The sequence below is a fragment of the Trichomycterus rosablanca genome, chromosome 27 (genome assembly GCF_030014385.1).
Source record: "Trichomycterus rosablanca isolate fTriRos1 chromosome 27, fTriRos1.hap1, whole genome shotgun sequence".
Lineage (NCBI taxonomy): Eukaryota > Metazoa > Chordata > Actinopteri > Siluriformes > Trichomycteridae > Trichomycterus > Trichomycterus rosablanca.
In genome coordinates this window covers 2,415,591-2,429,157 of record NC_086014.1, presented here as the reverse complement: position 1 = coordinate 2,429,157, position 13,567 = coordinate 2,415,591, and the positions used below count along the sequence as shown (strand labels likewise).

Genomic DNA, 13,567 nt, shown 5'->3' with positions numbered 1-13,567 from the left:
CTGAAAGATCCTCCGAGATTAATATTAATGCAATACATAACCTTGTGACTTACGGGCAAGGACTAATTTGTTTTCCAAAGAAAAACTGACATCAATATCTGTCACAGAGTCATTAAATTTTGGGAGTGTTGAGTTTTAATTTGTGTTGCTGTAAACTTTAATGTAATGTCTTGGCAGATAAATGTATAAAGCCATAATTATGAAGTGAATAGTAGTGCATGTCCACTTCTGCTGAAACAGAATAACATTAGCATGATCACTTTCTAAGGTAATACAGTGATACCTTGTAACTTGACATCCCCTAAACTCGAAATCTTTGAAACTCGACGCACTTCTTGGACAAATTTGTACCCTTAAACTCGACGTTTTCCTTAAACTCGACGTGTGTGCGACCGCCACTTTGTTCAGCTTTTTAAATAATTTCCATTTGTAGATTTTAAATGACCAATGAACAATCGCTTTGTTTAGCGCCTGGCTTCCTGGATGGCTTCCTGGGTGGCTCAGTGGGAAGCACTGTCGTCTCACAGCGAGAAGGTCCTGGGTGGAGCGGTCCGGGTGTAGTGTTTGCACGTTCTCCCTGTGGGTTTCCTCTGGCTACTTCGGTGTGTGTGCGTGTGCCCTGTATTGAACCGCCGACCTGTCCGTGATATTTTCTGCTTTCCGTCTTATGAACAAGACTCACCGCGACCCTGACTAGGATGAAGCGATGCTAAAACAGACAGTGAGTGTATAAATAAATGAAAGGGATTCTGCATTTAGTGCAAGCTCCACCCAGAGCAATTTTTACTTTTATGTGAAAGTGCTCGTAATTATGTCATATATAAATGACGAGTCTTAGAAAATTGTCTCTTTTTTTAACATCTCAAGCATTTGTATTGGTCTTCAAAACCATCACCATAATGGAATTAATTTTAAAAGAGTAATAATAATAAATGTACTGCTCTTTTCTTCAAGAATTATATCAATATAAGCAATTCAAGTCGATTTTTAAAATGCTAACTCCTTCTACGCCTGATGTGCTTGCTTTATTGACTTTACATTTAATATAACTGGCATGTTTAAAAGCCCAGTGACTGTCCCAGTAAATTAATATTAATGACCTGTCACATCCAGCTATGCTAACGTTTCTCCGGCGCACTTACTTAACGAACCTGTTCTGCTTGCTAGAGACTGTGTAGGCTAACATGAGCACAGGCATTTTTGGCATTTCTGAAAGCTGTTGAAATATGCAAAGTAAAACACTTAGCTGTGCTTTTTAAGGTAAAGGTACATACATGGTATGGTTTGAAATGTGTATGTTAGCCAGAAATGCTTTTATAATAATCATCAACAACAGCTCAGGCATGGAGAAATAATATAATATGCCAGTAATCGGAAGGTCACAGGTTTAATTCCTGAACAATGCCCCTAGATGTAAGCATCTGCTAAATGCTAATGCTGCTCCCTTTTCCATCCACCTAACACATCTGTACTTTATAGTGATTAGTTAACAGAGTTTTTGGTAAAGTCCTACCTGTTTCTGTCAGCAAGCCCTGTTGATACTGTGTACCAAACTTTGTTTGGCTTGGACTGTGTATACTGCTTGTTCACTTTGTGTATTGTAAATAAAATGCAGTGAACTCACAACCTTGTGACTTCCTGAAAGCTTTTCTGTTGTGACACTTTGGTGCCAAAACCTTTCCAGCAGACAGACCAAGGACTCTGATCAGAATTAATGGCACTGGATTAACTGGGTACCCAGATATACTGTCTAATGAATAATATGGATATGATTGTCACCATAATACTTAATAAAACAATGAACATTGCATATAGATTCAGTTAATACAGCAGTTATATAAATAAATATATAAAATGTATATAGAGGTTTTGTTTCTAACCAGAACTGTTTCTGCAGGTCCTGTGTTCTCATGGTGTTTTCGGGGTTTCTTCCAGCTACCTGTAGATGGTGAACTGGCTGCTGCAGATTGCCCAAGGTGTAAGTATGTGGACCGAATGTATGGAAGTGTGTGTTGGCCTAACAGTGCCATCAAAAAATGATGTGTTTAAGAGATTAATAGCAATTGAGACGTGGGGGACTCCACTTTACACAGGCAGTAAGCAAAAGACCCCATCCGACCCTGACCAGGATAAAAACGTTGGTTTGTAAGTTTTTTTGTACCTCACTTATAATAATAATAATAAGTGACAAACCCAGGCCAAGTACCTACTCCAGCTGCTTTGAGACTAATAATTTTAATGACCTTTAATTTTTGCCTCACCTACATTTACACCCAAAAACTACACATCATTTAGCAAATGGGAGTGTTTCAGGTGGGGTCTGGTTCAGACTAAAAGTAATTATAATAAACCATTTGACCTGAATTGGCCACTTCAAAATTTTATGATCCTTTCTGATTTAATTAAACAATCAAGAACAAGGTCACCCAACAGATAATAGTACTAAATGAAATATATAATTTGATTAAAGCTAATATATTTTCTGTGGAAATAAGAAATGCCTGGTTTAGTTTTGATTGTGTTTTAGTGTGGTTGTCAGTTTTTCTGAGCTGTTACATAATTTAGTCAGCCATCAATCAATGACATTCATTCTGTTTATTTGGCCACTTTCTCCTGTCAAACTGTCTCACTGTTCGTGTAATTACAGTCAGATTTTACACAAAGCTGAAAACATGCAGTGTTTATTTTTACACAGGTGAGTTAACAGCTTTGGAATCAGCTCTGCGTTCTTCACATTCACAATTTGCAATTGGGTTGACTTATAATTGGAGGTATAATTAGAAGCATAATTTCATGTTAACTTTCCAACTTTATATATTTAAACTAGAACATTTCACAATAATAAATCAACGTTTAAATAACAATGTTATTCGTCTGAATTGCATATGAATAGAAGTTTATAAGTATAATGTTTGTAGTTGTTTTTAACCGTTTGCAGAAAAGCAGGTCCCATTCTGCAGAATTGCATGCAATCTTTTGAAATACATCATCTTTGCAGCATATCTATCTAGAATTTAAAAAACCTTCTTTATATGGTGTACAGAATTCTTTATCCCAATTCGGTCATTTTTTTTTAACGCTTATAATTTTTTCAGAGTGGGAAGTCAAAAGTACACTGTTTGTAAATTGCATAAACGAGGTTAAACGTAGTGGAGATAACTTAAATAAAAATATCAACGTTGTTAAATCATCATTTGTACAAATAGTTTTGGAAGAAGGAGAGAATTTGGACAAGAATTTTAGTACATCATAACAATGTGTACGTAATGTTTTTCCTTTCAGAACCGAAGGCCGTTGTTGAATTTAAATATCGTGGCTCTTTATAGTGTACACACTCTTTATTTAGTCTAAACAACCGTCTTGAATGTGGGTCTATTTTTAACTGTGATATCAGACTGACGTGTATTATTATTACCTGTGTACTGTCAGGAGGAAATTATAAAAAAAATAAATCATATATATATATATTTTATAGCTAAATTATTTGTGCCTCATTTTTTGGGGTTATTTATTAAAGTTGCAATGGTAAGTTCAGTTAATTCATGTCAGATTTGTAATATTTTCCTAAGACAATGGTCCTGAATACACACACGTACATAGTTAAGTGAAAACGAGTTCATTCCTCTAGTTTACTACTTGGTTTATGGTATTTAAATGCCTCTTTATTTGACAAAAGTACAAAGTTCACACCTATAAAATCCAGGTGATGTGAGTGGAAGGTAAAGTTTGAGTGGATTTACGATGTGATTAACAGTACAAAAAGGGTCATGATGGCATGCATGCTTGCAAGTGTTCTTTAATCAGTATAACACTGCAGCACATTAAGAGGACCATCATAATATTAAAATATTGAAACACATATTTTCCTCAAGAGGTTACCTGTTAAATAGCCACTGTGTATAATAATCAGAAAGCAGAGTTAACGATAACGTTAGCTCAGTGATAGAACTGTATCACGATATATAGCGGAGGTCAGTGATAAAACAGTTCATCTTTGTTTGATTAATGCTGCCGGTTAAAGAGGTCGTTTAAATTAGATACCAACGGCTGACGCTTTAATTGAACCGAGCATGTGAGACTGCTGATTTGAGACTTACCCACCCTCTGTGCGCATGCGCCAGCTTTACAGAATCAAGCGCTGCCGTTCGGAAACCAATCGGAAGGAAAAAATTAATGCATTTGTTATTTAAATCTCGATGACACTGTTAAACACTAGGACGCTTCACATCGGTGTGGAGTCAGACTGTGTGTTAAACGCTGCACATGTAGATTTGTGTGGATCCTACACAAAAAGATGTCCCAGTATGTCTGTGATACAGTGCTTATCGTTACACTACACTAATGTTGGCAGTGAAAGCTTTAAAATGTCGCCGGAATTTAACTAATTGCATGTTTAGTGAGCGTTCGTGATGAACTACAGTGTATCACAAAAGTGAGTACACCCCTCACATTTCTGCAAATATTTCATTATATCTTTTCATGGGACAACACTATAGACATGAAACTTGGATATAACTTAGAGTAGTCAGTGTACAGCTTGTATAGCAGTGTAGATTTACTGTCTTCTGAAAATAACTCAACACACAGCCATTAATGTCTAAATGGCTGGCAACATAAGTGAGTACACCCCACAGTGAACATGTCCAAATTGTGCCCAAATGTGTCATTGTCTCTCCCTGGTGTCATGTGTCAAGGTCCCAGGTGTAAATGGGGAGCAGGGCTGTTAAATTTGGTGTTTTGGGTACAATTCTCTCATACTGGCCACTGGATATTCAACATGGCACCTCATGGCAAAGAACTCTCTGAGGATGTGAGAAATAGAATTGTTGCTCTCCACAAAGATGGCCTGGGCTATAAGAAGATTGCTAACACCCTGAAACTGAGCTACAGCATGGTGGCCAAGGTCATACAGCGGTTTTCCAGGACAGGTTCCACTCGGAACAGGCTTCGCCAGGGTCGACCAAAGAAGTCGAGTCCACGTGTTCGGCGTCATATCCAGAGGTCGGCTTTAAAAAATAGACACGAGTGCTGCCAGCATTGCTGCAGAGGTTGAAGACGTGGGAGGTCAGCCTGTCAGTGCTCAGACCATACGCCGCACACTGCATCAACTCGGTCTGCATGGTCGTCATCCCAGAAGGAAGCTGACGCACAAGAAAGCCCGCAAACAGTTTGCTGAAGACAAGCAGTCCAAGAACATGGATTACGGGAATGCCCTGTGGTCTGACGAGACCAAGATAAACTCGTTTGGCTCAGATGGTGTCCAGCATGTGTGGCGGCGCCCTGGTGAGAAGTACCAAGACAACTGTATCTTGCCTACAGTCAAGCATGGTGGTGGTAGCATCATGGTCTTGGGCTGCATGAGTGTTGCTGGCACTGGGGAGCTGCAGTTCATTGAGGGAAACATGAATTCCAACATGTACTGTGACATTCTGAAACAGAGCATGATCCCCTCCCTTCGAAAACTGGGCCTCATGGCAGTTTTCCAACAGGATAACGACCCCAAACACAACCTCCAAGATGACAACTGCCTTGCTGAGGAAGCTGAAGGTAAAGGTGATGGACTAAACCCAATCGAGCACCTGTGGCGCATCCTCAAGTGGAAGGTGGAGGAGTTCAAGGTGTCTAACATCCACCAGCTCCGTGATGTCATCATGGAGGAGTGGAAGAGGATTCCAGTAGCAACCTGTGCAGCTCTGGTGAATTCCATGCCCAGGAGGGTTAAGGCAGTGCTGGATAATAATGGTGGTCACACAAAATTTTGACACTTTGGGCACAATTTGGACATGTTCACTGTGGGGTGTACTCACTTATGTTGCCGGCTATTTAGACATTAATGGCTGTGTGTTGAGTTATTTTCAGAAGACAGTAAATCTACACCGCTATACAAGTTGTACACTGACTACTCTAAGTTATATCCAAGTTTTAGTTCTATAGTGTTGTCCCATGAAGAGATATAATAAAATATTTGCAGAAATGTGAGGGGTGTACTCACTTTTGTGATACACTGTATGTGATGTTATATATTATGATGAGACGATATATATACTTGTTAACTGTTAACGGTTAACTGTGTAGTCATGACGGTCGGTTATCGATTAAAAGACATTGGCAAAATATGTATCCCTGACGATATATCGTCATACCACCGTGTCACAACACTGTGTAACCAAACAGAAAAAAAAACCTGCTACGCCTGATTGTTGCCCCTTCTCACTTTGTCCCGTTAAGCAGGTTATCACATTACTAGTGCCACCAGAATGCGGGGTTCTCCCCTCCCAAGCAGGCTGTTTGGTAATCACATCAAGCTAAAAAACAAGATTCGGCTTGTAGAAAGTGCCTGTGAACTGATACCGCACCCCCCCACACCCATTAACATTTTTGATTTCATATCATCTTTCCGTAAACAGTCTGTTAAACTTCATTCACTAGTATGATCATAACTGGTTATAAATTGTTGAAAAAAACAAGTGACGTTTTTATTGCCTTGACTTACTTGCTCTAATCTGTGAGATCTTGATGGCTATCTTTGAAAACTTGAACCACACAAGCCGAACAGATTCTATTCATACAGAAACAAAAAATTTACCTTTTATATTTATTGTACTGTATTTTATATATGTGCACATTTAACATGTGTGTGCATAGTTTATATTTGCACACGCTTATCCAAAGCAAATGACAATTGTTACAGAGCATAATGCATCGATTGAGGGTGAACCACCGACCTTCCGAAATACTCCATTTATTTTTTATCTGTGAATCCTAGAGGATTCTACATTGTGACTATATTTCCGGTATGTAAGTCTCTTGGTGGCAGTGAAATATACTGTATAAATGAGACCTATTTCAGGACTTCTCGTACATTATTTGAATCATGTGTATAAAATAGGCAGTTGTAGTCTAGCGGTGGACTAGTAATCAGAAGGTTGCTGGTTCAAGCCCCACCACTGCCAGGTTGCTGCTGTTGGGCCCTTAACCTTCAATTGCTTAGACAGTGTACTGTCACTCAGCTGTAAGTCGCTTTGGATAAAAACTTTTGTATTTGGTTTCACTTACACCCACCCTGCCAATACTGACTAGCCGCACCCTGGACACACCTCTGTCTAGGAGACACACCTCATCTAGGAGACACATACAGTGTATCACAAAAGTGAGTACACCCCTCACATTTCTGCAGATATTTAAGTATATCTTTTCATGGGACAACACTGACAAAATGACACTTTGACACAATGAAAAGTAGTCTGTGTGCAGCTTATATAACAGTGTACATTTATTCTTCCCTCAAAATAACTCAATATACAGCCATTAATGTCTAAACCACCGGCAACAAAAGTGAGTACACCCCTAAGAGACTACACCCCTAAATGTCCAAATTGAGCACTGCTTGTCATTTTCCCTCCAAAATGTCATGTGATTTGTTAGTGTTACTAGGTCTCAGGTGTTCATAGGGAGCAGGTGTGTTCAATTTAGTAGTACAGCTCTCACACTCTCTCATACTGGTCACTGAAAGTTCCAACATGGCACCTCATGGCAAAGAACTCTCTGAGGATCTTAAAAGACGAATTGTTGCGCTACATGAAGATGGCCAAGTCTACAAGAAGATTGCCAACACCCTGAAACTGAGCTGCAGCACAGTGGCCAAGATCATCCAGCGTTTTAAAAGAGCAGGGTCCACTCAGAACAGACCTCGCGTTGGTCGTCCAAAGAAGCTGAGTGCACGTGCTCAGCGTCACATCCAACTGCTGTCTTTGAAAGATAGGCGCAGGAGTGCTGTCAGCATTGCTGCAGAGATTGAAAAGGCGGGGGGTCAGCCTGTCAGTGCTCAAACCATACGCCGCACACTACATCAAATTGGTCTGCATGGCTGTCACCCCAGAAGGAAGCCTCTTCTGAAGTCTCTACACAAGAAAGCCCGCAAACAGTTTGCTGAAGACATGTCAACAAAGGACATGGATTACTGGAACCATGTCCTATGGTCTGATGAGACCAAGATTAATTTGTTTGGTTCAGATGGTCTCAAGCATGTGTGGCGGCAATCAGGTGAGGAGTACAAAGATAAGTGTGTCATGCCTACAGTCAAGCATGGTGGTGGGAATGCCATGGTCTGGGGCTTCATGAGTGCAGCAGGTGTTGGGGAGTTACATTTCATTGAGGGACACATGAACTCCAATATGTTCTGTGAAATACTGAAGCAGAGCATGATCCCCTCCCTCCGGAAACTGGGTCGCAGGGCAGTGTTCCAGCATGATAATGACCCCAAACACACCTCTAAGACGACCACTGCTTTATTGAAGAGGCTGAGGGTAAAGGTGATGGACTGGCCAAGCATGTCTCCAGACCTAAACCCAATAGAACATCTTTGGGGCATCCTCAAGCGGAAGGTGGAGGAGTGCAAAGTCTCGAATATCCGCCAGCTCCGTGATGTCGTCATGGAGGAGTGGAAAAGCATTCCAGTGGCAACCTGTGAAGCTCTGGTAAACTCCATGCCCAGGAGAGTTAAGGCAGTTCTGGGAAATAATGGTGGCCACACAAAATATTGACACTTCAGGAACTTTCACTAAGGGGTGTACTCACTTTTGTTGCCGGTGGTTTAGACATTAATGGCTGTATATTGAGTTATTTTGAGGGAAGAATAAATTTACACTGTTATTTAAGCTGCACACAGACTACTTTTCATTGTGTCAAAGTGTCATTTTGTCAGTGTTGTCCCATGAAAAGATATACTTAAATATCTGCAGAAATGTGAGGGGTGTACTCACTTCTGTGATACACTGTATATACCGGACTCCCAGTGCCATCACCACTCGCGGTGCCTCTTTCTTCGGTTCTCCTGACCACTTAAGCTACAAGGATCGGTGTGACATGATGAGCAGCGCCTCCGTGATGAACTTCTCCAGCTCCCGCCACGGCAGCTTCTCCTCAGCATCTCTGGGCGGAGGGATGCAGGCGAGACGCGCTCCCAGCGTGTACGGCGGGGCCGGCGGCCAGAGCGTGCGCGTCTCCAGCGCCTACAGCCTGAGCATGGCCGGGATGGGCGGCGCGGGTCTGAACGACGGGCTGGACGGACTCGGAATCAGCGAGAAGGCCACCATGCAGAACCTGAACGACCGTCTGGCCGCCTACCTGGACAAAGTGCGCTCGCTCGAGAAAGCCAACGCGCATCTGGAGCTGAAGATCCGCGAGTGGTACGACAAGCGCAAGCCCGTGACGCGCGACTACAGCCGCTACTTTGCCATCATCAACGAACTGCGTGAAAAGGTAAGCGAGCAACACTTTTATTTTCCTTCTAAAAGCACACTTTTTGTTCACGAAGCACATTTGCTCTTGATGTAATACACGTGTTTGTGTTTAATTATTGGACGTATCAATAAAAATTACGCAAATTAATGAAATAAAGAACACAGTATCTAGCCACTGTTGGGTCCTTGAGCAAGGTCCTTAACCCTCTCTGCTCCAGGGGCGTCGTGCGACGTCTGACCCCAGCTTCCAAACAAGTATATCTTCTTTATGAGTTTGGTAATCATCGCTTTGGCCAGGAATGGTCAAACGGGAATGCTCGGACACGGTGGCTCGGTGGGTAGCACCGTCACCTCGCAGCGAGAAGGTCCCGGTGCAGCTTCGATCCCCAGGTGGAGCGGCCCGGGTCCTTTCTGCGTGGAGTTTGCATGTTCTCCCCTTTGCATGTCTGTGTGGGTTTCCTCCAGTAGCTCCGGTCTCCTCCCAAAGTCCATAGACGTGCAAGTGAAGTGAATTGGAAATCCAACATTGTCCATGACTGTATGTGGCATTAAGCGACTACCATTTCTGTCATGAATGTAACCAAAGTGTGTAAGACGTGACATTAAAATCCTAATGAATAAATTAATTAAATAAACGATGTAGGCCACCTGTTGCTATACAAAATGTCAGCACTTAAAACCATCAGCGACCAACTCTAACTCACTGTATGATGAGACATTCACAGCTAAAAAATTGAACAAAAAAACACAAAAGACGTTTGAAAGTAGGGAGCGAATAATTCTGCCAAACAGATAATGCATTTTATAACGATGATGATTTATTTATTTACTGGCAGATCAACATAGCCAGCAAGGACAACGCCAGGATCATCCTGCAGATCGACAATGCCAAACTTGCCGCAGAGGACTTCAGAGTCAAGTATGTGTCAGAACAACATGATATTAAAGATGAAATGCAAACTCATTTATTCTAGAAGTATAAACGACAATAATAACTTTGTACGGCTGCAAAACATAAAGCTGCTCTGACCATTGCGGGACTCCTTTGTTTTCCCCCACGCAGGTTTGAGAATGAGTTGGCACTGCGTCAGTCAGTCGAGGTCGACATCACCGGGCTTCGTCGCGTCCTGGACGAGCTCACCATTACCCGGTCAGACCTGGAGATGCAGATCGAAGGCCTTAAGGAGGAGCTTATGTACCTCAAGAAGAATCACGAAGAGGTACGCTGGGACACACGCACACTCGTGAGAAAATACCTAGCTCGTTAACAGAAGCAACTAAACTATTGCAACATCGAAGTGAGGCAGGTCTTCCTGGTAGGGAGTGTCCAGGATGAGAAATCTCTGGAGTCATCACTGTTGGCACCCAGGTGCAACGTTCAGAAAGATAAATCACGTCATACAGATCAAAGTTCAAAGCACTCTTTCATCTCCTAAAGCCTTGACCAACAATGATGCACTCTGAATGAATGAATCAAGGTCGAATCAGGGAGTTGTGGGACAAATAACATGATGTATTATAAACCTGCGGGCGTTTAATAGAGGTTTATTACGGTCGTAGACATGTCAACATCGTAGATGCATTGTAGTGATTTTATATCACACGCTGTGATCGGCCCACACTATAGGAAACATTTCGGTAGCGTGCCGCGTGCCGGTCGTCAGCCCATGAAGGCAGCAGTGCGTGTGGTTCTCTACAAGATTTCACCGCTTCATCCCGGTCAGGGTTGTGGCAGGTCCCATTCCACTGGGAGACGCTGGGTCCGGGAATGGCAGGAACGCTTCTGACAGGGCACCAGTACACCCCATATACCTCCAAATACATGCTGACATGCTGTAAAAAGGAAGGCTTTCTACCAAGGCTAAGAAAATGGTTTTGTTAGTACGCTTACATGACGTGGGACCAGCACAATCGGCCTACGCCGCATACAATACTTCATGTTCATCAGAAAGCATGTTTACATAAATATCAGTGTAGTTAGACAAATTATAACCATACAGTACTGACAAGGACATAAATTGCATGATTGATAATTCAGCCCCTTTTTTTCCACTGGATTATTTCGCAGGAAATGGCATCTCTGCGTGCTAACATGTCCGCCAGCTCGGTGAACGTGGAAGTGGATGCCGCTCCTCAGCAGGACCTGAATCAGGCCATGCAGGAGATCCGGGCGCAGTACGAAGGCATTGCCGAGAAGAACCGCAGAGAAATGGAGGCGTGGTACAAGGTCAAGGTGAGGTGCAACACACGCTGACGCTCGTATACAGATGATGCCGTCTAACATAATAATAGACATGCTCTAACCTTCGTCTCTCTTCCTCTGGCAGTTTGATGAGCTGAATAAGCAGGTGAAGAAGAGCACAGAGGTCATCGAGACGTCCCGCAGCGATATCACAGAGCTTAAGAGAACTCTGCAGGCACTGGAGATTGAACTGCAGTCTCAGCTCAGCCTGGTACACACACACACACACACACACAGTTTACTCACACTGTTGGACATCTGCTTAAAATACTCCCAGATGTTGTAACTTCACAATTCAAACTTCTTCCTTTCCTCTCCTTTTTTTTCCCTTTCTTTTCCCGTCGGTTAGAAATCGGCTCTGGAGGGCACGCTGCACGACACGGAGTCCCGTTACAGTCTCCAGCTCAGCCAAATGCAGGTCCTGGTCAGCAACTTGGAGTCAGAGCTCGCACAGGTCCGCACAGACATCGAGAGACAGGGCAACGAGTACAAAATGCTGCTGGATATCAAGACCAGGCTCGAGCTGGAAATCGCCGAGTACAGACGCCTGTTGGACGGAGAACTGAGGTAAGCCTGTGGCGACACTACCAGCTTAGTTTAAAGATATTTAATAATATAGAATTAGACAATTAAAATTATAATACTATTAAAGAAATGAATATATATATATATATATATATATATATATATATATATATATATATATATATATATATATACAGTATATATATATATATATATGAAGAATGATAAGTGGTGCAGCAGGTTGTACGATATGCCTTGCAGCACTTATTATTATTATTATTATTTATTATTTTATGTATATATTTTAAGGTGCAGGCCCTTTCTTGTGTGTTTAAGTGGTCGCTAAGAATACTCACCAATAACAGTATAAAATAGCATTGAAGTGGGGTCAGTGGCCAGTTTCGCAGGTTAATTCACCAGCACATGTAATCTCCTGTAATTGGGTTCTCTGATTTCTCACTCATTTTAGAAACAACATACAGAAGGTGGATTGGACTCTAAATTATCACCAGGTTTAAGTTGAATAAATGAGATATGTTCAGGGGTGTGTGTGGGCCTGTGATGAACTTTTTCTCCTAGTCCAGGGTGTAATTCCAGCCTTGGGCCCGATGATTCTGGGTGGCCCAGGACCCAATGCGATCGTGACTTGGATTAAGCTGTTAGTAAAATAAATAATCATAATAATAATAAATGATTCAAATAATATAGTTAAAACATTACATCCTTAATAAAAATATGGGAAGCTGTTAAGCTACCGAACCAGTGATTCAAAGTTGATTCAAAAGTTGTGATTTGATGAAATCATATGAAACATATTTAAAGGCATTTTCTGGACATTTTTTCAATAGTAAGACTACAGTGACCAAGACAGTTGAAGTAATCAAGACTCCACCTCCTAAACGTAAGTTATTAAAACCATCATCTTGAAAAGATTTTTATTTTAGTTTATTTTACACTCTTCTCGTTGTTCTGTGCCCCGGCTTAGCAGAACACATTTTGATATGAATCTCTCTTTGGTTTTTCCATGTCCTCTCCAGCCCAGCCCGTGGTGACCAAGCGCGTGCGCACTGTGATCGAGGAGGTGATCGACGGCAAGGTGGTCTCTCGCACAGAGGACGTGGACGTTGAGGTCCTGAACAAGGATAAACTATGAAACGCTTAAGAAGTCGAACCGGATCGCCGAAATCTACCGCTGCGTTCCAACACTTTTGTATTTTGGCAGTAAATGTGCAGGTGTAAAAAAAAAAAAGCATTTTATTTTTTTAAGCTTTAAATTGTAAAGAAGCTCTATTCAAAGTCCACGTGTTAACTGTTTTTGAGTTTTGTTAACTAATTTCTGGAACCCTTGGTGAAAACATTCCACCTGTACATTTTAATAGGGTCGTTTAAAGATCTGTTGTCCCAAAAACATACAAATTTAATTAAGTATAAAAGTAAGTGAGTGGATAGATCTACATTCCCTATTTCCAAGATGGAAAGTGTGTTTCCGGTTTGAGCGCTGCCACTCTGACCAGAATGATGACGCTGTTGATCAAAATAAATAACTCAAATGAAAAAA

The 13,567-nt window shown here is 41.7% G+C and overlaps 1 protein-coding gene across 1 annotated transcript; it reads left to right on the top strand.

Moving 5' to 3' along the window:
• The first annotated feature begins 1,902 nt into the window (after positions 1–1,902).
• On the top strand, positions 1,903–13,567 carry LOC134304334 (keratin, type I cytoskeletal 13-like). The gene is made up of 9 exons (XM_062989943.1): positions 1,903–1,978; positions 8,742–9,261; positions 10,079–10,161; positions 10,306–10,462; positions 11,311–11,475; positions 11,570–11,695; positions 11,834–12,051; positions 12,858–12,910; positions 13,047–13,567. The coding sequence occupies exons 2-9, from the start codon at positions 8,866–8,868 to the stop codon at positions 13,160–13,162; spliced, it is 1,314 nt and encodes a 437-aa protein (XP_062846013.1). The 5' UTR covers positions 1,903–1,978; positions 8,742–8,865; the 3' UTR covers positions 13,163–13,567.

Excerpts from the sequence above, each read along its gene's own strand:
- LOC134304334 (XM_062989943.1), top strand. The coding sequence starts at position 8,866 with ATGATGAGCAGCGCCTCCGTGATGAACTTCTCCAGCTCCCGCCACGGC. Across the intron at positions 10,162-10,305 it reads GCAGAGGACTTCAGAGTCAA|GTTTGAGAATGAGTTGGCAC; the intron begins GTATGTGTCAGA and ends TCCCCCACGCAG. Across the intron at positions 12,911-13,046 it reads CAAGACTCCACCTCCTAAAC|CCCAGCCCGTGGTGACCAAG; the intron begins GTAAGTTATTAA and ends TGTCCTCTCCAG.